Source organism: Ranitomeya imitator, chromosome 2, assembly GCF_032444005.1.
Source record: "Ranitomeya imitator isolate aRanImi1 chromosome 2, aRanImi1.pri, whole genome shotgun sequence".
NCBI classification, from domain to species: Eukaryota; Metazoa; Chordata; class Amphibia; order Anura; family Dendrobatidae; genus Ranitomeya; species Ranitomeya imitator.
In genome coordinates, this window is record NC_091283.1 from 752,480,293 (window position 1) to 752,505,972 (window position 25,680).

The 25,680-nt window shown below is 43.3% G+C and overlaps 1 protein-coding gene across 3 annotated transcripts in view; it reads left to right on the forward strand.

Annotated features, from left to right (window-relative positions):
• The window catches only part of SEC31B (SEC31 homolog B, COPII coat complex component), a 144,249-nt gene that overhangs the window by 36,716 nt on the left and 81,853 nt on the right, over positions 1 to 25,680 (forward strand). For all 3 annotated transcript variants that reach the window (XM_069753298.1, XM_069753300.1, XM_069753299.1), the window contains exons 4-10: positions 9,713 to 9,908; positions 10,114 to 10,209; positions 10,791 to 10,931; positions 11,498 to 11,640; positions 12,680 to 12,779; positions 19,736 to 19,897; positions 20,798 to 20,950. In XM_069753298.1, the coding sequence (XP_069609399.1) occupies positions 9,713 to 9,908; positions 10,114 to 10,209; positions 10,791 to 10,931; positions 11,498 to 11,640; positions 12,680 to 12,779; positions 19,736 to 19,897; positions 20,798 to 20,950 (991 nt within the window). The remainder of the gene's footprint in view (positions 1 to 9,712; positions 9,909 to 10,113; positions 10,210 to 10,790; positions 10,932 to 11,497; positions 11,641 to 12,679; positions 12,780 to 19,735; positions 19,898 to 20,797; positions 20,951 to 25,680) is intronic.

Here is a 25,680-nt window from a genome sequence, read left to right on the forward strand (position 1 = left end):
TAAACAGGGCAGGCAGGCGCACGCACACAAGCACGCACACAAGCACGCACACAAGCAAGCACGCACGCACACAAGCACGCACGCACACACGCACGCTGGATGGCAGTACTCACATGGCTGTCTCAGGCAGGGTCTGGCTTGCAGGGCCTCTCTGGCTGGCTGGCAAGGCCTGGCTGGCAAGGTCTTGCTGGCAGGGTCTGGCAGGGTGTCTCTGGCTTGCAGGGCCTCTCTGGCTGGCTGGTAGGGCCTGGCTGGCAAGGTCTTGCTGGCAGGGTCTGGCAGGGTGTCTCTGGCTTGCAGGGCCTCTCTGGCTGGCTGGCAGGGCCTGGCTGGCAAGGTCTTGCTGGCAGGGTCTGGCTGGGTCTCTCTTGCATGGAAGGGTCTCTCTTGCTGGCTCGTACATTTGGGAATGACCTGTCCTCTTTATATAGTTTTTGGTTTGTCTGGGCAAAGTATCCACTTTTTGGAGCATGCTCAATCCAAAAAAGCGGATTGAGGCGAAGGATCCGCCAAAAAGCGGATCGCGACGGATCCGTCGCCCATAGGCGCCTATTCTAAAAAAAGGCGGACGCGACGGATCCGCCGCGGTCCGCCTTTTCGGCGGCGCCAAAAAAGTTACAAAGTCCGTCAATGTCTAGACAACGTCCGCCAAATATCGACGGATCCGTCGCATGGCGGATGTAACGGACGACCATCCGCCACAATCCGTCTCTAATGCAAGTCAATGGGAAAATAGCGGATCCGCCAAAAAAAAATGGCGGATCCGTCACTTGACGAAAATGGCGGTTTTTGACTGACGCCGAAAGACTGAAGTGTGAAAGAGGCCTTAAGCTGCGAAAACAGAAAAAACTCATCTGAGAAATTGCTACAATATTATGAGTGCTAAAAGTTACAGTTTGGTACATCATGAGAAAGAAAGAAAGCACTGGTGAACTCATCAATGCAAAAAGACCTGGACGGAAGACAACAGTGGTGGATGATTGCAGAATAATCTCCATGGTGAAGAGAAACCCCTTCACAACAGCCAACCAAGTGACCAACACTCTCCAGGAGGTAGACGAATCAATATCCAAATCTACCATACAGAGAAGACTGCATGAAAGTAAATACAGAGGGTTCACTGCACGGTGCAAGCCACTCATAAGCATCAAGAATAAAAAGGCTAGACTGCACTTTGCTAAAAACATCTAAAAAAGCCAGCACAGTTCTGGAAGAACATTCTTTGGACAGATGAAACCAAGATCAACCTCTACCAGAATGATGGAAAGAGAAAAGTATGGTGAAGGCGTGGTACAGCTCATGATCCAAAGCATACAACATCATCTGTAAAACACGGCGGAGGCAGTGTGATGGCTTGGGCATGCATGGCTGCCAGTGGCACTGGGTCACTAGTGTTTATTGATGATGTGACACAGGACAGAAGCAGCCGAATGAATTCTGAGGTATTATTGAAATCCACTGCACTCCCTGTGTGGAATATCTTAGAAACAAAAGGATTTTTTGAAACTTGCTAATTTATTCAAGTGAAAAACAGAAATCAATCAAATGTGACAGATCAAATAGTAGACACTTATTAAACAATTGTACAAGCGACTCAGTGATTGACGTTTCGACCCTCCCGGGTCTTACTCTAAAGTCGCACTTAATCCAGGACTTATGAGTGGCTCTTATGGTAAAGAGGATGTTGTCCCTGTAGTGTCAAGGGGCAGGTACAGTCTCTTTGATACCAAGTATGGCCTAATAGTTGATTTTTCTCTGAGTATGACCTTGTTGAGGAATAGCAGCAGTGCATCAGCGTCTTGCTGCTGTTTGCATATGTGGGGATGCCTTCCCACAGGACGCAGGAGCGCTATCCCCCATCCACTAAGGGGGTTAAACCTACATGTCCACCAGCAAGACGCAGATGCGCCGCTGTTACCCCTCTACAAGGCTTTATCCAGAACTGGCAAATCCATTAAACCACATACAACTTACCAGCAATTTAAGGCTGATACGCTGGCACCTGCAAAAAAGGTTGTCCCCAGTGACATACGAACTTTCTATTTAAATCGCATATGCAAACAGCAGCAAGACGCTGATGCACTGCTGCTATTCCTCAACTGTTTTTCACTTGAATAAATTAGCAAGTTTCAAAAAATCCTTTTGTTTCTAAGATATTCCACACAGGGAGTGCGGTGGATTTCAATAATATTGATACTAGACCTTACGGTCTGTCTCACCAGCACCCCGATCTAAATTTAGAGTGCAGGCCAAATCTAATATATAAAGCTGAATGTGTGTATGTGTGTATGTATGTCCGGGATTGGCATCTGCACCGTCGCAGCTACAGCCACAAAATTTTGCACAGTCACATGTCTGGACCCCGAGAGCGTCATAGGCTATGTTGTGAGGTGAAATTTTAACCCCGCGCGTTCCAATTCACCAAACATTTTTGCCCCTATCTACATAATGGGAAAAAATGAAAGGAAAAGTGTTGGAGGCAAATTGACAGCTGCCAGATGTGAACAAGGGGGACGTAAAGAGTGAGAGCGATGGCGCCAAAGAGTATATACCGTACAGTTGCTAAGGTGGGGCCCTGACATGGGATACTCACCATACACGGGGATATGAACACACACACAAAATGCGCCACACACTACCACGTGCTTGAACACATATCACCCTCAGCACACATTTCACCACACATTCTCCAACCTCGCCACATAAAAGTCGAAACACAAAAGTCGCCGCTCAAAACTCGCCACGCGCAGAACTCGCCACATGCAAAAACTAGGCTCTTGCAAAACTCGCCACAAGTGCAAAACTCACCTCCTGGAAAACTCGCCACACGCAAAACTTGCACACGCGGAAAAATTGCCACATGCACAAAAGTTGCAACACATGCAAAATTTGCCTCACACAAAACTTGCACATACTCAAAAGGCACCACACAAAACTCGCCACGCGCAAAACTCGCCATGCGCAAAACTTGCTGCACACAAGTTGCTACACTAACCTGTCACATGCAACTCGACACACAAAAAGTTGCTACACGCATGTTGCCACACAAAATTCATCTCACAAAAGTCGCTACATGCATGTCGCCACACGCAACTCAACACACACAACTTGACAAACGAAACTCGCCCTAAAACACACACAAGTCTGGTCTTATCCTTCAAAAATAAAAATCTGATTAATAAGCAGACAAACTACAACAAATGTACCATATAGGAAATACGGCAGCTGTCAGTCACATGACCTGTCTATTATGTGTATGTGTGAGCTAATATATACTGCCAGGGGGAGGGCTTCCTGTTGGCTGGGGATTTATCAGGCTGCCAATTTAGCTTACAAATACTGAGGTAAAAATACTGAGCAAATAACGTGTGAACGAGGTCTAATACAGGAGGAGATGACACACAGGTATACACTATATACAGGGGAGATGACACACAGATATATACTATATACAGGAGAGATGACACACAGGTATATACTATATAGAGGAGGAGATGACATACAGGTACATATATATACAGGAGGAGATGACATACAGGTATATACTATATACAGGAGGAGATGACACACAGGTATATACTATATACAGGAGCAGATGACCTACAGGTATATACTATATACAGGAGGAGATGACATACAGGTATATGCTATATATAGAAGATGACATGCAGGTATATACTATATACAGGAGGAGATGACACACAGATATATACTATATACAGAGGAGATGACACACAGGTATATACTATATACAGGAGGAGATGACATACAGGTATATACTATATATAGAAGGAGATGACATTCAGGTATATACTATATATAGGGGAGATGACACACAGCAGGTATATAATATATACAGGGGAGATGACATACAGGTATATACTATATACAGGAGATGACATACAGATGTATACTATATATAAGGGAGATGACAAACATGTATATACTGAGGTGATGAGGTGAAAATGAGAGGTGTGAGGTGAAAATGAAAAGGTGTGAGTGCAAAATGAGAGGAGTGAGGAAAAATAATGGAGTGATCAGAAAATGACAGATGTGAGGTTGAAATGACAAGTGTTAGGGGGGAATGAGAGGAGTGAGGGAGAAAATGAGAGATGTGAGGGGGAAAATGAAAGATGTGATTGGGAAAGTAAGAGAAGTGATGTGCTATAACTAACCACAGATATTTACTATGCCCAGGCAATGCCGGGCTCTTCAGCTAGTTAGATATATTTATGAATTCTGAGGTATCCAGAGACATACTGTGTGCTCAGGTCCAGCCAAATGCAGCCAAACTGATTGGTCGTCGTTTCATACTTCAGATGGACAATGACCCAAAACATATTTTTGAATGGCCAAGTCAGTCACCTGATCTCAACCCAATTGAGCATGCATTTCACTTGTTAAAGACTAAACTTCAGACCGAAAGGCCCACAAACAAACAGCAACTGAAAACCACTGCAGTGGAGGCCTGGCAGAGCATCAAAAAGGAGGAAACTCAGCGTCTGATTATGTCCATGAGTTCAAGACTTCAGGCAGTCGTTGCCAACAAAGGGTTTTCAACCAAGTACTAAAAATGAACATTTTATTTAAAATTATTGAATCTGTCCAATTACTTTTGGTCCTTTTAAAAACAGGGTGGCACATGTTAAGGAGCTGAAACTCCTAAATCCTTCATCCAATTTTAATGTGGATACCCTCAAATGAAAGCTGAAAGTCTGAACTTCAACTGCATCTGAATTGTTTTGTTTAAAATTCATTGTGGTAATATCTATAACCAAAATTAGAAAAATGTTGTCTCTGTCCAAATATATATGGACCTAACTGTAGGAGTATAAAGAAGGCACTGGGGGCTGACATCTTGCATTCACAGTAGCAGCACGACACTATCGGTGTCATAATACGGCACCCCAGGGTCAGTGGCGGTCTGTTATCTCTTATGACCATATCTATTGTAATGGAGCAGTCACTGCTGTGAACTGGGCACGCCTCTCTGGGCTGCACAATTTACAGTAGTGGGAGAGTTCTGCTGCCATATTCATGGAGCCCTCGATCTGCTAACTAAACATAAGCAGTACTGCTTCCAATAGAACAGATCCTAGATTGATGACTGACAGTAGTAAAATGCAGGAGAAAAGCCCATCAGAATAGCAGAGACATCAATGAGGAACAGTGTACCATTAGCATTATTGAGCAGGAGCTGTCAGCTGCTCTACAGGATCCCTTCCTAAGATAAGAGTGGTGTGAGAGAATCATGTAATCTGGGTGAGAGAGACTAATTGGAGAGAGAGAGACAGTAACTGCTGATGATAGCAGATCACAGGGCAGTCACCCACAAAATGGCGCTGCTCTGTGTTGCTACTCTTCATTCTGCCCCAGGGATACTAGACCACCCAAAAGGGGAGGGAAATGGTGATGTCAGCAGTTACTGCCACAGTTTTGCTGCTAACAGTAAAGCTGGTAAGTCTTACTATAGCTGCTTGAGGTCTAAAACGGAAAATGCTCCCCCTAGTGGTAAATATATATATTTGTAAGAAAATATATAATACTAGACTAAATGGTGGCCCGATTCTAACGCATCGGGTATTCTAGAATATGCATGTCCACGTAGTATATTGCACAGCCCACGTAGTATATTGCACAGCCCACGTAGTATATTGTCCAGTCACGTAGTATATTGCACAGCCACGTAGTATATTGCACAGCCACGTAGTATATTGCACAGCCACGTAGTATATTGCCCAGACACGTATATAACAGGTTAAAAAAGACTTAAAATAAAAAATAAACATATACTCACCTTCAGAGGGGCGCCTTGTAGTCTCCGGTCCCAGGGTTGGTATGAGAGCAGGACCTGTGATGACGTCGCGGTCACATGACCGTGACGTCATGGCAGGTCCTTCTCGCATAGCATCCTTGGCACCGGAGCCTGCCGATTGCACTGCTGAGGACACCGCGCACGTCGGAGGGTGAGAATAACCTTTTTTTTTATTATTATTATTTGTAACATTAGATTTTTTTACTATTGATGCTGCATACGCATCATCAATAGGAAAAAGTTGGTCACACAGGGTTAATAGCTGCGTTAATGGAGTGTGTTACACGTGGCATAACGCAGTCCATTAACCCTGTGCGAGGGCTGACTTGAGGGGAGTATGGAGCGGGCTGACTGACTGACTGCAGGGAGGAAAGAGCGGCCATTTTACCGCTGGACTGTGCCCGTCGCTGATTGGTCGTGGCAATGGTCGTGGGCGTTTTGCCACGACCAGTCAGCGACTTGGATTTCCATGACAGACAGGGGCCCTGACCAATGAATATCCGTGACAGAAAGAAACACAGACAGACAGACAGACAGACAGACGGAAGTGACCCTTAGACAATTACATAGTAGATTTTTCAAATAGAAATGTTTGCAGTGAAAACATTGAATTAATGCATTTTAATTACTATTTTAAGCTTAATTTCACAAAAAAACAAACCACAAGAAAACTGGTGGCACCTTCCTTTAAGGTTTGTTTGTGTATAAAAAACACTATTTCTGCCCATGTTGTAGTTTGTATCCTGCACAAATTATCATGCTCAATCTTTGTTAATTTTGACTGATCTCTAGTTTTTTATTTATGTATTGTATTCACCGCACACAGAGAAAATGTAACTCCAGTACTGGGGTGAAACAGAAAACTTGACTGCTTTCACACAAGCATATTTTAGATTACAATTTCATTGGTTCTACAGAGTTAAGGTACCTTCACACTGAACAACATTACAACGATAATGATAGCGATCCGTGACGTTGCAGCGTCCTGGCTAGCGATATCGTTGTGTTTGACAGGCAGCAGCGATCAGGATCCTGCTGTGCCATCGCTGGTCGGAGCTAGAAGGCCATTACTTCATTTTGTCGCTGGATCTCCCGCTGAGATCGCTGAATCTGCGTGTGTGACGCCGATCCAGCGATGTGTTCACTTGTAACCAGGGTAAACATCGGGTTACTAAGCGCAGGGCCGCGCTTAGTAACCCGATGTTTACCCTGGTTACCATTGTAAATGTAAAAAAAAAACACATACTCACATTCCGGTGCCTGTCACGTCCCCCGGCGTCCGCTTCCCTGCACTCCTCCTGCATCCTGTGTCAGCGCCGGCCGGCCGTAAAGCAGAGCACAGCGGTGAAATCACCGCTCTGCTTTACGGACGGCGCTTACACAGGATGTTTACCCTGGTTACCCGGGGACTTCGGCATCGTTGGTCGCTGGAGAGCTGTCTGTGTGACAGCTCTCCAGTGACCACACAAGGACTTTCCAGGTCGTATCGCTGGTCGTGATCGTTGGAAAGTTGCTGAGTGTGACGGTACCTTTAATTAGGGCGATTCATTAAGACTGGCGTAGTGCAGACCAGTCTTAATCATGCCCTTGCTGGAATATACGGACTTGATTATTAAGCGACTTAAACCCCTTCACGACCTTGCCCTTTTCCGTTTTTGCATTCTTGTTTTTCGCTCCCCTCCTTCCCAGAGCCATAACTTTTTTATTTTTCTGTCAATATGGCCATGTGAGGGCTTGTTTTTTGCGGGACAAGTTGCACTTTTCAACGACATTATTGGCTTAAACAGGTCATGTACTACAAAACAGGAAAAAAAATTCCAAGTGTGGTGAAATTGCAAAAAAAAGTGCAAGCCCACACTTGTTTTTTGTTTGGCTTTTTTCCAACGTTCACTAAATGCTAAAACTGACCTGCCATTATGATTCTGCAGGTCATTATGAGTTCACAGACACAAAACATGTCTAGATTACGTTTTATCTAAGTCGTAAAAAAAATCCTAACTTGCTAAAAAAAAATTAAAAATTGCGCCATTTTCCAATACCCGTAGCGTCTCCACTTTTCGTGATCTGGGGTCAGGTGAGGGCTTATTTTTTGCGTGCCGAGCTGACGTTTTTTATGGTACCATTTTGTTGCAGATACGTTATTTTGATCGCCCGTTATTGCATTTTAATGCAATGTCACGGCGACCAAAAAAAAATCGTAATTCTGGCGTTTCAATTTTTTTTTGTCGCTACGTTGTTTAGCAGTCAGGTTAATCCTTTTTTTTACTGATCGGGCGATTCTTAACGCGGCGATACCAAATATGTGTAGGTTTGATTTTTTTTTTTTTTTTTTTAAATTGTTTTATTTTGAAAGGGGGGTGATTTAAACTTTTATATATATTTTTTTTCTTTTCATATTTTTTTAAAACATTTTTTTTAAACTTTTGCCATGCTTCAATAGCCTCCATGGGAGGCTAGAAGCTGGCACTACTGGATCGGCTCAGCTACATAGCAGCGACCATCAGATCGCTGCTATGTAGCTGAATTGCAGGCTTGCTATGAGCGCCGACCACAGGGGGGCGCTCACAGCAGGTCGGCATCAGTAACCATAGAGGTCTCAAGGACCTCTATGGTTACCATCCTGATGCATCGCCGACCCCCGATCATGTGAGAGAGGTTGGCGATGCGATCATTTCCGGCCGCTCGGCCAGAAGCTGTAGTTAAATGCCGCTGTCAGCATTTGACAGCGGCATTTAACTAGTTAATAGCGGCGGGAGAATCGCGATTTCACCCGCCGCTATTGCGGCCACATGTCAGCTGTTCAAAACAGCTGACATGTCCTGGCTTTGAGGTGGGCTCAGCGCCGGAGCCCGCATCAAAGCAGGGGACCCGACCTCCGCAGTAATAGTACGGCGGAGGTCAGGAAGGGGTTAATGTGTGCCTTCAGCAAATAATATACAACAACCGATGGCTGGCATTCATTTATGGAGTACGGTAAGTGACGCCACTTTAGTTAAATTTGACAGGCACATATCCCACCGACATGGCCTTCATATTGGCGTAGTTGGCCTAGACTGGCATGTAAACACCTTCATAAGTCGTAATGTTTTTGCACCACTGCTAATATTGCATTCATTAAGGTGTTTACAGCAGATTTCTGTATATGCACCATTAATGAATGTCTATGTAACTAGTCACATGGGTAAATAAGTATGTGGAAACTGTAAAAACCGAGTGCGCACCATTTTGCTCATGGGAAATAATTTAAGCGTTTGGAGTGATTTTTTTTGTTTTTAAGTACGTACTTATCCATCTGCGATCCAAAGTACATCAGTATGCTGTCAGTATTTGATTCATGTTGGGTCTGTTGTATGAAGTGGCTGTATCATGTACCGTAGTTAAAGCTGTTGTCCACTGTTAGGATAACCCCTTCTCATTTCCCATGCTTGGCCCTGATAAAATAAAAAAAGCCTATACTTGCCTCCCGTGACGGCGCTGTTCCCGCGGTGTCGGTACTCGCTCTCCCCGGGGTTCTCGTGCGACTGACGCCGGCGCCCAGTCAATGCTGACATCACTGTCCCCAACTTCCAACAAATTGAACATGAAGAGGAAGTCCGAGATCAGCGGCAGCCTCCTGAACTCTACTACTACCAGGGAATTAAGAGCGAGTGATCTGTGCAGGAGACCTCAACGGAGAGGAGGAAAAAGTCTGGGAAAAAATGGAGAAAAATGTAATGTTATTGAGATGTTAGTTACTCAGCTATTACATACTGCAGTAAGACAAGGAGAACAAAACACAGTAAATATTGTTTTATGGGGTTTTTTTTTAGGTGAACTCTCCCCCACCCCCCCACCCCAGTTAGTCTAGAATCCATTGGTTTTGATTTAGTAAACTCTAGTGCGAATTGTGTTTTTCAGATTCCATAAGATCATCTGGGGCAGCTTTGAAGGAGATTCAGTTGGGCCGTCTGGAGTGATTGTAGGTGGTGGAGATAATGGAGAAATAACATTGTATAGCACTTCACAAATTTTGACATCTGGAAAGGAACCAGCCATCACTAAGAATGGAAAACACACAGGTCCTGTCCGTGCACTTGACCTCAACCCATTTCAGGTACTACAATCCTTTGATGCAAGTGGTATTATTTTTATGGTTCTTTTGTTCTATTATGTTTTGCTTCTAGACCTACTCTTCCTGCTTTACAATGAATTGTGGATCGACTATAGCCCTTCTGCTTTGTGTCATTTCTGTTCAATCACTTTGAGTGTTTGGCAGGGTATTAAAGCCTCTTTTAACCATTTGTCATTTCCTCTTACAGAGCAATCTCCTAGCTTCTGGTGCCAATGATTCTGAAGTTTTCATTTGGGATCTAAATAATTTTAGTGTGCCAATGACTCCGGGAGCAAAATCCCAGGTAAGCCATTAATGACGAGTAGGAGCATGCCTTGTAAAGCAGTCCTTACATTCACTTGTGGATATGCAGAATATGAGAGAATCATACCAGACTATTCCTAGTGAAGTATGGGGATGCCCAGTGCCTGATGCTGTATTTGTCTCTGACTAATGCTGTGAATTTTCCAATACTTTTTATGTTCTATGACTGGTAAATAATGTGTAATTACAAAAAATATGCACATGTTCCTATGTTCCAGCAGCTTGTAGAGATGCAAGGTGACTTAGTGGTTTATAATACATGATAATGTATGTAAAAAAGCAAAATATGATAGCACTATATAAGCAATGCATAATAAAAAATAGAGACTGAATATGAGTATTGATATCACCGTTGTTGTGCCCAGACGCCAGCAACACCAGTAGCACGGAGGCTGATTTTCTTTTCCTGAGCACCATGTCCTTTTAGCTGCTGTCAGTCCAGCTGATAGGACAAAACATAGAAAGTTTCTGCACATCCTTCTTTGTCGGCTATATACAGTATGTTAGACATTCTTTCTTTTACTTCCAGTAATGACTTTAGTAATAATATTATATATTTAGCCTGCAGAAGACGTCAGCGCTGTTTCATGGAACCAACAGGTTCAACACATCTTATCGTCGGCTCATCCGAGTGGTAAAGCGGTGGTTTGGGACCTCCGTAAGAACGAACCAGTAATTAAAGTCAGCGACCACAGTAACCGGGTAGGTGCACACACAAATATGTAATGAAATAGAATATATAACGTTTATTTTTAGTCTTTGTTTATGAACATGTATAGTATAATGTTTCTCTTTTTTTGTTACATAATTATGAGGGCAGTCATTTTACCTGCAACAGAAACCTAATTCCCAGCAGGCACGTAAACGTCAGATATTGACTCATTGCCCTCTATAAGAGGCTGCTGTGGGCACTCTATATATGACTGTAGTCATTGTGTAGGAGGTGTTAAGGGGCTCCTGAGTGGTCTCCATCCACTATTCACAGTGGTATGATTATGTCATCTTGGCCTTGGATGGGAATAAGATGACTGGTGGCTAATAAGAAAACAAGAATGCATCTAGATAATGACAAGGGAGAAACGAAAATGGATAATGCCATTTCCTTTAAGTCATGCCCCTGAGGAGTACTAGGGGAGTGTTCCAAATTCATGTAATCAGACATTCACTACATGGATTAAACGGGTTGTCAAGGACTTTTAATTTGTAGTTTTTTCTGTCTGTATTTATGTGCTGAAGTTCAGAATTGTTCTTTTTCTTTCCCCTTTAAGATGCACCTTTCAGGAATGTTGTGGCACCCCGAGATAGCGACTCAGCTTGTCCTCTCATCTGAAGATGATCGTTTACCGGTTGTCCAAGTTTGGGATCTGCGATTTGCTAGTTCTCCTCTAAAAATACTGGAGAATCACACGAGGTAAAGATGATTGTGTCCTCCGTTTTGACATCAGTCTTGCTCAACTGTACCTCTTAACTAGAGCCATTCTGCCCAACCCACGGGCAGCGTGAATCAGAATGTTTCAGAGACTGCATTGTTGAAGAACCAGCCGGTGACCATAGGGAGAACTTTGACTGTTTCATCTCCTGGTCTGGCGACTTCTCTCTGAACCACTCCAGGTGATTCACCCGTCTTTCCCATGTTTTTACATAGGGAGAGGCCTGTCATTCAACTGGAGCGGTGCAGGGAGAAGCCGTCTGGTGGCAGCACTAGACTAGATTCCTCTCTTTATAGTCTCCGGCCGTCTCTTCAAACCTGTTTTCTCTGAAATGTCTCAGCGTTTCAGATAAGAACATGCCTGGCTGCAGTCGTGCAACCAGGCTCTGATTCTTGTCAGATTGCCCAGAATTGACTGACAGATTCCGTTTTAATGTTTGAAACACAATCCCCTATTTCATGGGCAGGAACACCAGCTATATCTCTAAGACCACTGATGGGTGAAGTGAATAACATTGGTTATCTTGGTGCAGTAACACTTGTGAAGGTGTAGGATATGTATTAGGTGGCAAGTGAACATTAAGTTCTTGAAGTTGATGTGCTGGGAACCGGTAAGGGGGTTTAGTGTTAGGATGTGAGTGACTTATATAAGGCAGAATTGTAATGAGTAGACAACTGGGATCAAAGCAGATCTTGAGGGATGTTTGCAGTATGCAGTGATTTGTGCTTATCTGGTCCAAAGTAGGACTAGATCTATGTTTTTCAAGGCGCGTTGGCATCCTTCGGAAATGGAAGATGAACCCATTTGACCAGATCCTGCAGATGAACGACTGTGCCATAAATTGCTGAAAATGTTATTACTGGCTCTGATAGAAAGGTGTCAGAGTATGCAGTTGTTCTGCACTTGTGGCATAGCTGCAGACCTGTCAGGGTGCCCGTACTGACCTCTTTCCCCAGCCCCTACAATGGAGCGTTACGTAACCTCAGCGGTTTATATTAGAATTATATTTTCTCTCTATAGGGGTATTCTGTCAATTTCCTGGAGTAAAGATGACCCTGAATTACTTCTCAGTAGTTCTAAAGACCATCGCATACTCTGCTGGAATCCAAGCACTAGTGAGGTTGGTGACATTTCTTCTCAATTCTAGACCTTAGACCGTTATTTAGATACCTTAGAGGAGACAATCCCTTACAAGCTAATATTCTCTGTACGGCACACTGAAGAGGAAAGGTATAATAAAGCCACCATTGTCTTTGGGGATATACAAAGAAACTTGCTGAGGGATACATGTACACAAAAGGACCTGCCATGACGACGCGGTCATGTGACCGCGACGTCATCACAGAGCCTGCGCGAGGAGGACCTGCCATGACGTCACGGTCATGTGACCGAACTACAAGGGGCCCTCGGAAGGTGAGTATATGTTTATTTTTTAACCTGTGACATACGTGGCTGGGCAATATACTACGTAGCTGGGCAATATACTACGTGGCTCTGTGCTGTATACTACGTCGCTGTGCAATATACTGCATGGCTCTGTGCTGTATACTATGTCACTGGGCAATATACTACGTGATTGGGCAATATACTACGTGCCTGGGCAATATACTACGTGCCTGGGCAATATACTACGTGCCTGGGCAATATACTACGTGCCTGGGCAATATACTACGTGCCTGGGCAATATACTACGTGCCTGGGCAATATACTACGTGCCTGGGCAATATACTACGTGCCTGGGCAATATACTACGTGCCTGGGCAATATACTACGTGCCTGGGCAATATACTACGTGCCTGGGCAATATACTACGTGCCTGGGCAATATACTACGTGCCTGGGCAATATACTACGTGCCTGGGCAATATACTACGTGCCTGGGCAATATACTACGTAACTGGGCAATATACTATGTGCCTGGGCAATATACTACGTGCCTGGGCAATATACTACGTGGCTGGGCAATATACTATGTGGGCTGTGCAATATACTACGTGGACACGCATATTCTAGAATCCCCGATGCGTTAGAATCGGGCCACCTTCTAGTGTATGTATGTATGTATGTGTATATATAAAAAGAACAATTTACATTTTACTCAAAAATATACCTATAAAGAGAAAAATCAGACAAACTGAAAACTTTGCAGTGCTGTCTTAATTTTTGCCGTAGGTGTATGTATATGTGTGTGTGTGTATATATATATATATATATATATATATATATATATACTGTGTATATACTGTATGTATATATATATAGTGTACAGACCAAAGGTTTGGACACACCTCATTTAAAGATTTTTCTGTATTTTCATGGCTATGGAAATTGTACATTCACACTGAAGGCATCAAAACTATTAATTAACACATGTGGAAATATATACTTAACAAAAAAGTGTGAAACAACTGAAATTATGTCTTATATTCTAGGTTCTTCAAAGTAGCCACTTTTTGATTTGATGACTGCTTTGCACACTCTTGGCATTCTCTTGATGAGCTTCAAGAGGTAGTCACTGGGAATAGTTTTCACTTCACAGATGTGCCCTGTCAGGTTTAATAAGTGGGATGTCTTGCCTTATAAATGGGGTTGGGACCATCAGTTGTGTTGTGCAGAAGTCTGGTGGATACACAGCTGATAGTCCTACTGAATAGACTGTTAGCTGCTTTTTTCTTGCCATAATACAAATTCTAAGTAAAGAAAAACGAGTGGCCATCATTACTTTAAGAAATGAAGGTCAGTCAGTCCGAAAAATTGGGAAAACTTTGAAAGTGTCCCCAAGTGCAGTGGCAAAAACCATCAAGCGCTACAAAGAAACTGGCTCACATGAGGACCGCCCCAGGAAAGGAAGACCAAGAGTCACCTCTGCTTCTGAGGATAAGTTTATCCGAGTCACCAGCCTCAGAAATCGCAGGTTAACAGCAGCTCAGATTAGAGACCAGGTCAATGCCACACAGAGTTCTAGCAGCAGACACATCTCTACAACAACTGTTTAGAGGAGACTTTGTGCAGCAGGCCTTCATGGTAAAATAGCTGCTAGGAAACCACTGCTAAGGACAGGCAACAAGCAGAAGAGACTTGTTTGGGCTAAAGAACACAAGGAATGGACATTAGACCAGTGGAAATCTGTGCTTTGGTCTGATGAGTCTAAATTTGAGATCTTTGGTTCCAACCACTGTGTCTTTGTGCGACGCAGAAAAGGTGAACGGATGGACTCTACATGCCTGGTTCCCACCGTGAAGCATGGAGGAGAAGGTGTGGGGGTGCTTTGCAGGTGACACTGTTGGGGATTTATTCAAAATTGAAGGCATACTGAACCAGCATGGCTACCACAGCATCTTGCAGCGGCATGCTATTCCATCCGGTTTGCGTTTAGTTGGACCATCATTTATTTTTCAACAGGACAATGACCCCACACACCTCCAGGCTGTGTAAGGGCAATTTGACCAAGAAGGAGAGTGATGGGGAGCTACGCCAGATGACCTGGCCTCCACAGTCACCAGACCTGAGCCCAAATGAGGTGGTTTGCGGTGAGCTGGACCGCAGAGTGAAGGCAAAGGGGCCAACAAGTGCTAAGCATCTCTGGGACCTCCTTCAAGATTGTTGGATTTGGAAGACCATTCCCGGTGACTACCTCTTGAAGCTTATCAAGAGAAAGCCAAGAGTGTGCAGAGCAGTCATCAAAGCAAAAGGTGGCTACTTTGAAGAACCTAGAATCTAAGACATAATTTCAGTTGTTTCACACTGTTTTGTTAAGTATATAATTCCACATGTGTTAATTAATAGTCTCGATGCCTTCAGTGTGAATGTACAATTTTCATAGTCATAAAAATACAGAGAAATCTTTAAATGAGGTGTGTCCAAACTTTTGGTCTGTATTGTGTATAATATATATGTATATGTATGTATATATATATATCTATATATATATCTATATATATATCTATATCTATCTATCTATCTATCTATCTATCTATCTATATCTGCTCACCCAAAGCCCTCTGCTTATAAACCAATGCAGCTCCAGGTGACCACTGGGGCAATTTTGTTTCTAGAAAGCCCAGTTGAAACAACCTTTAAAGAGTAACGAAAATATAAAATCTTTATAATTATTATTTTTGTATAATTCAGGCATTGTGAAGTTGTGAAGCATTTTAATATACTTCATGACCATTGTTGATCTCCTCCTAGGCCCAGATGCCATGCTGCAGTTCTGTTTTCCGGAATAAATTTATCTGTATGTATATAAAGTAACAAATACTCTTGCCCTCCGGGGTCCAGCAATGCCCTTATGCTCCTGCTCCAGTCTCCATTTACTGATTGCAGCGATGACGACATGATGACAGCACATAGAACCGCTGCAGCCAGTCCATAAGTTCAGCAATTTGTGCTGGTTACGTTGGCAGAGTTGCGGAGCTCAGTGATTGGTTGCAGAGATGATGTATTCTGTAGTCTTGATGTCCTCGCTGCAATCAGTAAATCGGGGCAGAAAGGCATCTCTGCACCCGGGAGGGTGAGTAACAGCTATATTTGTTACTTTATACATATACAAGCTATTGCTGAGAAATAGTTTATCTAAGAAAACACTTTTTGAAGGGAATCTGTCTGCTGGTTCCACAACGAGAAATTGTGTATATGGGTATGTTGTCCTTTAAATCATAAGGCAAAATGCACTTTTACTTAAAGAGAACTTGTCACATTGTGCATGCAGTCCAATCTGTGGACCACATGGTGTGGAGGAGGAGAAGCCGAGCAGAATGATAAATAGGTTTGTTAGAAAAGATCCAGTATTACTTGTATTTTATTAAATGAAATCCCTGGTGTCTGTATACATGAGTCATTTGGGCGGTCCTATTAGTGATTGACCGATCATGCAGAGAAGATGGTCACTCACCGATTAGGACTGCCCGCTGGGGTCATATGTGCACAAACACCAGGGTTTAAGAGAATAAAATACAAGTTTTACTGAAATGTCTCCCACAATAACGTATAACAATCTGATCAGCTCCTCCTGCTCTATAACATTGTGCCTGCAGATCAGATAACTTGTTCATCATGACAAGGCCCCTTTAAAGGGAACCTGTCAGCAGGATTGTGCACAGTAACCTACAGCCATTGTCAGGTAGGCGCCGTTATACTGATTACAATGATACCTTGGGTGATGAAATCCATCTTGTTTCTTAATCTTTATTTTCAGCTTTGTATTAATGAGATTCTCGTGGGTTGGTGTATGTGGTACTCTGATTATATATTCATAATACAGACTGCTGATAGGTCACTGATTCCCTCACTGACCCCTCACTGACCCGCCCCCTAGTTTGCATAATGAATATACTAATGTGTGTATTTGATAAAAAGCATGTCACTTACTCAAAATGTAGGCTATATACAGCAGGCCGTGGGACTTCCTTGACGGAATCTCCTTTAGGCTGGGGTTACACAGCGACACATGTCGCATGACAGCAATTCTCAGAATAGTCGCATGACAAAAAAATATTTGTGCAACTTGTATGTGATTTGCTGTTGCACAACTATTTTAGGGTTGTGAAAAATAAAAAGTGTCCATTAGGAAATCATTAGATGCAATGTTGCAGTGCGGCACTAGTTGACGTGTAGCCCCAGCCTGCCTTACTATGTGACCAAGAGGTTTAGGTTGGACCTATTTAGAAAGAGCAGCTGTAATAGCGGTAGAAAGCCCCCAGGATAGCTCTTCTGCTGAATCGGGCGGCCTGTCCTTCAGGATATGTGGGGTGTACTAATTGGAAAATGTTTAACCCTTTATTGAATGAGGCCCTAAGCAATGGTTCCGTCCCAGTTTCGATGTCAGAAGATGCTATGATTAGTAAAACTGTAAACAGCCCTGCAGTCGTGTCAGCCGATATAGCTCCCTATCACTGCTGGAAAACAAAGTTTGCAAATTACCTTATCAAGGGTCATGAAGTCAATAGTCCATACAAATGGAGATGGTTTTCAACCCTCAGTATTCGAAGGTTTTTTGAACGAGTGCAGAAATGGTGCTGAGGGAATGTGAAGATTAAGGCCTCTGTTCACACAGTGTAGCAATTTGACTTGTTTTCAGGTCTAGAAATTACCTGATCTAATTCTCTCCCTTTTGCTTTGGAAACTGTGGCAAAACCTGCACATTTTGAACTTGCCGTTATTGCAACAGTTTCAAATACTTGGGGATCAAAGTTTCTCAAGTAAGCTCGTAGAATAACCTGCCTTCGTCCTACATAAATTTACTTTTTTTTTTTACCTTCGGGTTTGTTTGCTTTTTTTTAAAAGTAAAAAAAAAGATCGCTTGGCTGAAGACATTTTTACTCGTTTATAACAGAGAACAGGAGGGCTACTGCTTATGCCAAAAGTGAGGAATATCTGAGTGTCTGCCTCCAGTAGGCATTTATGCCCTAAAATGATGCACAACACATGTTGACCCTGTTGGTGCCATTATAGTCAATGCCCCCCATTGGCACATACCCCCAAATCTTGTTGGGGGGGGGGGAACTTGAGCCCCGACGGGATCAGTAAATGTTGCGAAGAGCACGGTGTGAAGGGGTCCTTATCAGGATTCAGGGCCATCTTTTATTTTTTTCAATTTGCTATCATAAATCTAAAGAAATTTGTAAAATTGGGTGGTGTGTGCAATGACAGGAAAGAGAGACTGTATATCTGCATGACACTGTACTCCAGGCAAATTTTGTCTTGTTTGAGAGCTCATGGTTTGTGCACGAGCAGATTATCGCTTAAACGTAGGAATTGTAACACACCATAAACTGTCAGGCAAGTGTTATTCAGGATGAGAGTCGTGAATTAAATGGATGAATAGCTACAGTTCCACTATTCCTTTTTGCCTGTCTAAACATCATTAAACAATTTAACATTCTCCATTAACATTGCACAATCTCCATAAGATTTACAAGAATTTTTACTCTTTTTTGCTCACCTAAATGATTTCTGAGGAGACACGGGGGAGAGGGGGGGGGGGGTCAAAGGCTAAAAATAATGGTACCGAGGAAAACACCTAAACAATGGTACCATGTGCCTAACTATAAACACCAATAGAGGTACCTGAAAATAGCGGGTAAATATGCAACTATGGAAAAAACCTCAAGACATAAGTTACCACAGTAAGAGAGCACAGGACCTGTCGAACCCCTACGCGCGTTTCGATTGAATTCTTCTTCCGGGGGCATCCTGTGCTCTCTTACTGTGGTAACTATGTCTTGAGGTTTTCTCCATAGTTGCATATTTACCCGCTATTTTCAGGTACCTCTCTTGATGTTTATAGTTAGGCACATGGTGCCATTGTTTAGGTGTTTTCCTCGGTACCATTATTTTTAGCCTTTTAACTCTACGGACCTGGAGGCGAGGTTATTTTGTATGCACGCACATAGCACTTTGCATGGTGGTTTTTCCATTTAGGTTTCCTCATACATTTGTACCATTACCATCACGTTGTCTTATATGGCATAGAACCACTCAGTGGCTTGTCGAAAATACGTGTTATAGGTATCAGTATATGTTCACATGTGACCTGTTGTTTAGATCGGAGGTACTTTTTTACATCATGATTGGATTGTGTATTATAGCTTGAGATTTTTATCCTGTTTTTGATACTAATAAAATGATTTGTCTTTGAACTTAACATTCATGTGGCCTGTCTGAATTTCCTACTGGGAGGTCCTTGTGTGTTTTATAATGAGGAATGTAGCATATGAACAGTTTTTACAGGTTTTGTTCCCATTCTTTCTCTAGTCCTCTCTTCTTCCACCCAGGTACTTTTTTGTTGGATGGGGGCTGACTGGCATTGGGTACTAAAGGGGGAAATAAAAATATGAAATGAAAAGTAAATGTACTATGTAATGTTAATACTTTGTTAATTTATAATATTAATGTATGTACATACCAATAAATGCTTAGAGGACCTGGGTATTAATATAGTTTGTGCAAGTAAGAAATCATAAAAATCTTAGTCTAATGCTGTGAATGTATACAGTAAGAATGTTATGTCTTCATTTGTGACATTTATAGGATGTCAATTCTAAAATCTGATTTCTGTTTTCCTTTGTAAATCTAGGTGGTATATGAATTGCCGGTCAAAAACCAGTGGTGCTTTGATGTCCAGTGGTGTCCACGCAATCCATCGGCCTTCTCTGCTGCATCTTTTGATGGTTGGGTCAGTGTGTACTCCGTCATGGGTGGAAGCCTAGAAGCTCAGCAGAGGAGCCAAGCTGAAAGGGTATGTCCTGATGTGCTTCTAGAAGGATATAAAATGCTGTTTGTGACCTTAGGTAGCCAACCACTAGAATTGGTGCTTATTGATTTCTAAGAGCCAGTCCAGCAGCCACATCCGTAATCTGTGGCTGCTGGATGGGAGGACCTGGGAACAGCCTCTTACTTCGTAGCATATGTGGTTCTTTTGATTAACTCTCCATCATCACCAGACTGGTTAATCAGAAGAACAGCCTTGCATACTGGACTGTAGTGTAGTGTCAGTGTGTTGATATATTCATCAGTTTCCTGTGCTACTGCAGTCCTCTTCTGAGTCGCGTGACTTCTATTCTGACCGGTCCGATCACACTGCGCTCTTAGAGAGCTGGAAGCTGCGTTTCCAGTGTCCGCTAATGAAGCCGCGTTCTGACACGCCAGTGAGTTGCATTATAAAAGCCACTTTGCATCACAGACAGAGTGCAGTGTAATTCAGCTGGTCGACATAGAAGCCACATGAGTGGGAAAAGGACTGCAACAGTGCTCGACCCCAGGGAAGACTGCAATCTGTGAGTGTATTACCGCACTTACACTACCCTACACAAACGTTTACACCGGTTTAGGGAATAAAATAAAAATGGTAGTGCTTTTTTAACTGTAAAGGGGTGCTGATTCTCTCATGACAAGAAAGTGGAAATGGGGGTAAAAAAATTCCCGTTGTGGCAATCTTTGCAGTTCCCAGCGACAATCCGCTGATCAGCAAGATTTATGGATAGATACATCATCTCTTCTTTCCACTTGACAACCCCTTTTATGCAGGTAAAGTGTTTTTGTCCTGAGGGCCAGCTTTGCCTACAGATGACAACCCTTTGAACGTACAGGTAGAATTTCAGATACTGCCTTCACTTATTTCCTATAATTTTTATCTTAGATATCCTCTTCTTTCAACAACCTGGATCCTTTTGGGACTGGACAACCTCTACCTCCTCTCCAAGTGCCACAGCAGGCCACACAGACCACTGTTATTCCTCCCCTGAAAATGCCTCCTCGTTGGATTAGAAGACCAGTTGGAGTTTCCTTTGCGGTGAGCTGGTGTCCTAATACTGCAATGGTTTTAGAATTATTTGCTGGCCGGTAACCTTACTTTGTATTACACACGTTTTAGAGTACCCAGGAGAGGGGAACGATTTTTTTCAGTTGTCGTCCAAGTGCAATCCGATTTTTTTTTTTTAATTGGATTACACTCGTCCGATTTATAGGCAAGTGTGTGCGAGGCCTGAGTGTCCCTATCCATGAGGTATGATCTGTTTCCGTGTGAATGTAGCGGCATACTTTTTGAGTACTGTGTTGTCTTTGGATGTGCTGTGGAGCCACAATAATAGTAAAAGATACTTAAGAGGGTGATATGCACTTGTGATAATTTAATAAAAAAATTGGTTTATTAATTAGCATTAGATAGCGGTCAGCTATCTTCCCCTCACTCCTTTATTAATACACTGGGTTTGTCTGATCGCTTCTGTGCTTCTTTATGAAAGAGACATCTGAGTGCAACTTATCTCCAGGAAAATCAAAAGATTCTGCTGTTGTAATTCCGCTCTCCTCCAACATCTTCTATTGGGGCGAGAGTCGGGAGGGCCCATTCACATTAGTCTGTCAGCCAATACATTAGGGTCAGCCAAACTTTGTAGTGTAATGAGTATGGGACCTTTAGACCTTTTCCACCAATTTGTATACCACAATGTATAAAGAGGGATTATTGATGAGTGAACGTGCTCGGATAAGGGGTTATCTGAGCATGTTCGAGTGCTAACAGAGTGTCTTCGGCGTGCTCAAAAAATATGTTTGAGTCCCCGCGGCTGCATGTCTCGCGGCTGTTAGCCACAACACATGCAGGGATCGTTTAACAAACAGGCAATCCCTACATAGGTTGCAGTTGTTGAACAGCCGCGAGACATACAGCCGTGGGGACTTGAATATTTTTTTTTCGAGCACACAGAAGTTACTCAGTTTGCACCCAAGCAGGCAAAGATAACACCTTATCCGAGCACGTTCGCTCATCAGTAAGAGAGATAGTAAGAAAATACATCAAAGAGCCACATGAGACACTAACTGCTGTGGAGGGCCAAACCAACTGAACTTAATTCTGCTTATTATTATTATTATAACTTAATATTGAGAAATTGAGAAGAATTACCGTAAGTACGTTGACTAGCTGCTACTGTCTTAAATGTTACTGTAGGGCTTATCGTTCCATGTACTCGTATGTGTAGCCAATATTCCAAACTGTAAAGATTATAAAAAGCAGTAAATAAATACAGCCCTTGCTACTTCCACACCTTTAGCCCCCCACACTGTATGATGTTTCCCCCAACTACTGACTGATAAAGAATAACTATAACTACTTCTCTCTTCGCGTTACCTCCAATGCTTTCCTACGGTCTGTGCAGTGTGAGGACTGCGGCTCTGCACAGATGGTCCATCTAGTGACATTATCGCGCCTTCTGCGCTGAGATACTTGGTTGCACAGTAGAGTGCCGTTCATCCATTCTCTGTATCACCATTGTGTTCACCGGTATTTGCATCATTAGGATGCAGATATCGCTGAACTTTAGACCCTGCATGGGGGGCGGCCGCGCAGTGCAGTACACCACCTGTTTATGGCCCTTTGGCTTTCTCAGGCTGGATAGGAACAGCCATAGTGCCAGATATAGCCAACAGGAGAGTGGATCTCCATAAATTTTCTTTGTCAAATCAACTGATAACAAGCCTTTACTGTATTTGAGTAGCCAATCTATCAGAGTTAGCAGAAATGTTTCCAATCATTCCCAATAAATCATTCCCATTAAAATAAATGTGTGACCACGGGATAGCCACCTGAACTATTGGGTAAAGCCATAGCCCAACAACCACTGAGATAAGTCAGCTACCAGCCGTCCATACATAACACCCGAGGCAGATAAGGTGGACTGCATTTATAACACAGAATTTAGAATTGCTGTCTGAACGAAAAAATCTCACTCAGTATGTCATGTTTTGCACAATCTTGCATATTTAGTGGTAGGATGCGTAGCCTACTTTGCGTAAATTGATTATGTGTATGTATTCTCCCCTCATGGACATTTTTTTTCTATTCAATCCTTACACAAGCATTTAGGCCATACGGGCACAAGGGTATATGGAGTGAGCTTGGGAACTGGATGCGCAGCATGTCCAGCTGTTGCTGGCTGTGTCTGGTATCTGCCTGTAACACCAGTGACGAAATCCAGCTCTGATCTCCGCTGTTTATACTTTTAAATGCTGCTGTCAAACATTTAAATGATTAGTTTGCTACTGCTTGTGTACACCGACTCCTATCTTCCCCATCCACAATGCTATCGCTGTGTGCTGATGGGTTGTCATGGCAGACTGAGCCTGCTGAGGCTGCCATGTTGGTAATCCTTTGGAGCCCTGCCTTTGGCTGGACTTCGTAGGAGAAAGTTAAATTAGCGATCTCCTGCAGTATGTAGTGTAAGCCAGGGATACCAAACTCAAATACACACAGAGACAAAATTTTAAAGATAAGACAGTCACGGGCTAACCTTGTTTTTCCTTGTCAAATACCTTATCAAACCTTTTCGCATGGAAACAAACTTAAGCTTTAGTCACACTAAACGACTTACCAACGATCACGACCAGCGATACGACCTGGCCGTGATCGTTGGTAAGTCGTTGTGTGGTTGCTGGGGAGCTGTCACACAGACAGCTCTCTCCAGCGACCAACGATCAGGGGAACGACTTCGGCATCATTGAAACTGTCTTCAACGATGCCAAAGTCCCCCTGCAGCACCCGGGTAACCAAGGTAAATATCGGGTTACTAAGTGCAGGGCCGCGCTTAGTAACCCCATATTTAGCCTGGTTACCATTGTAAAAGTAAAAAAAAAAAAAAAAACACTACATATTCACATTCTGATGTCTGTCACATCCCCCGCCGGCGTCCACAGAGTTAAAACTGCTTTCGCTGCTGCCGAGAGCTTCCCTGCACTGACTGTGTCAGCGCCGGCAGTAACAGCGGTGACGTCACCGCTGTGCTCTGCTTTACGGCCGGCGTTGACACATTAGCAGCGCTCCTGACGAAAGCAGTTTTAACCCTGTGGACGCCGGGGGACGTGACAGACATCAGAATGTGAGTATGTACTGTTTTTTTTAACTTTTACAATGGTAACCAGGGTACATATCGGGTTACTAAGTGCGGCCCTGCATATGGCCATAATTTATATAAGTGATAAGAAAGGGTTAAAAAAACCTTTGAGTAATGCAGATAATAAGGTATGATGCCAGCAAAAGTGCCCCCTTGGACAAAGTAAGACACCCCCTCAGTGCCCTCCACATGCACGGTATGATGACCCTACTGGACCGCCCCTCAACCTTGCAAAGTATGGTGACTGCATCACAGTATGATTCCCCAACTGTAATCCCCACACAGCCCTCCATACAGTATAATGGGCTCTGCATTACCTTCCATGCATTATAATGGCCCCACATAGTCCTCCATACAGTATAATGGTCCTGTATTTCCTTCCATTCCAGTATAGTGGGCCCACATAGTGCTCCATACAGAATAATGGCCCTACAAAGTGCTTCATATAGTATACTCGCTCCACTTGGTGCTCCATACAGTATACTGGCCGCAAATAGTGCTCCATACAGTATACTGGCCCTACATAGTGCTCCATACAGTATACTCGCCCCACTTAGTGCTCCATACAGTATACTGGCCCACCTAGTGCTGCATACAGTATAATGGCCCCATATAGTGCTCCATACAGTATAATGGCCCTACATAGTACTCCATACAGTATACTGGCCCCACATAATGCTCCATACAGTATACTGGCCCCACATAGTGCTCCATACAGTATACTGGCCCCACATAATGCTCCATACAGTATACTGGCCCCACATAGTGCTCCATACAGTATACTGGCTCCACATAGTGCTCTATACAATATAATGGCCCCACATAGTGCTCCATAGAGTATACTGGCCCCACATAGTGCTTCATACAATATAATGGCCCCACATAGTCCTCCATACAGTATAATGGTCCTACATTGCCTTCCATTCCAGTATAGTGGACCCACATAGTGCTCCATACAGAATTATGGCCCTACAAAGTGCTTCATATAGTATACTCACTCCACTTGGTGCTCCATACAGTATACTGGCCGCAAATAGTGCTCCATGCAGTATACTGGCCCTACATAGTGCTCCATACAGTATACTCGCCCCACTTAGTGCTCCATACAGTATACTGGCCCACCTAGTGCTGCATACAATATAATGGTCCCACATAGTGCTCTATACAATATAATGGCCCCACATAGTGCTCCATAGAGTATACTGGCCCCACATAGTGCTTCATACAATATAATGGCCCCACATAGTCCTCCATACAGTATAATGGTCCTACTTTGCCTTCCATTCCAGTATAGTGGGCCCACATAGTGCTCCATACAGAATTTTGGCCCTACAAAGTGCTTCATATAGTATACTCACTCCACTTGGTGCTCCATACAGTATTCTGGCCGCAAATAGTGGTCCATGCAGTATACTGGCCCTACATAGTGCTCCATACAGTATACTCGCCCCACTTAGTGCTCCATACAGTATACTGGCCCACCTAGTGCTGCATACAATATAATGGTCCCACATAGTGCTCCATACAATATAATGGTCCCACATAGTGCTCCATACAGTATACTCGCCCCACATTGTGCGCCATACAGTATACTGGCCCACCTAGTGCTGCATACAGTATGATGGTCCCACATAGT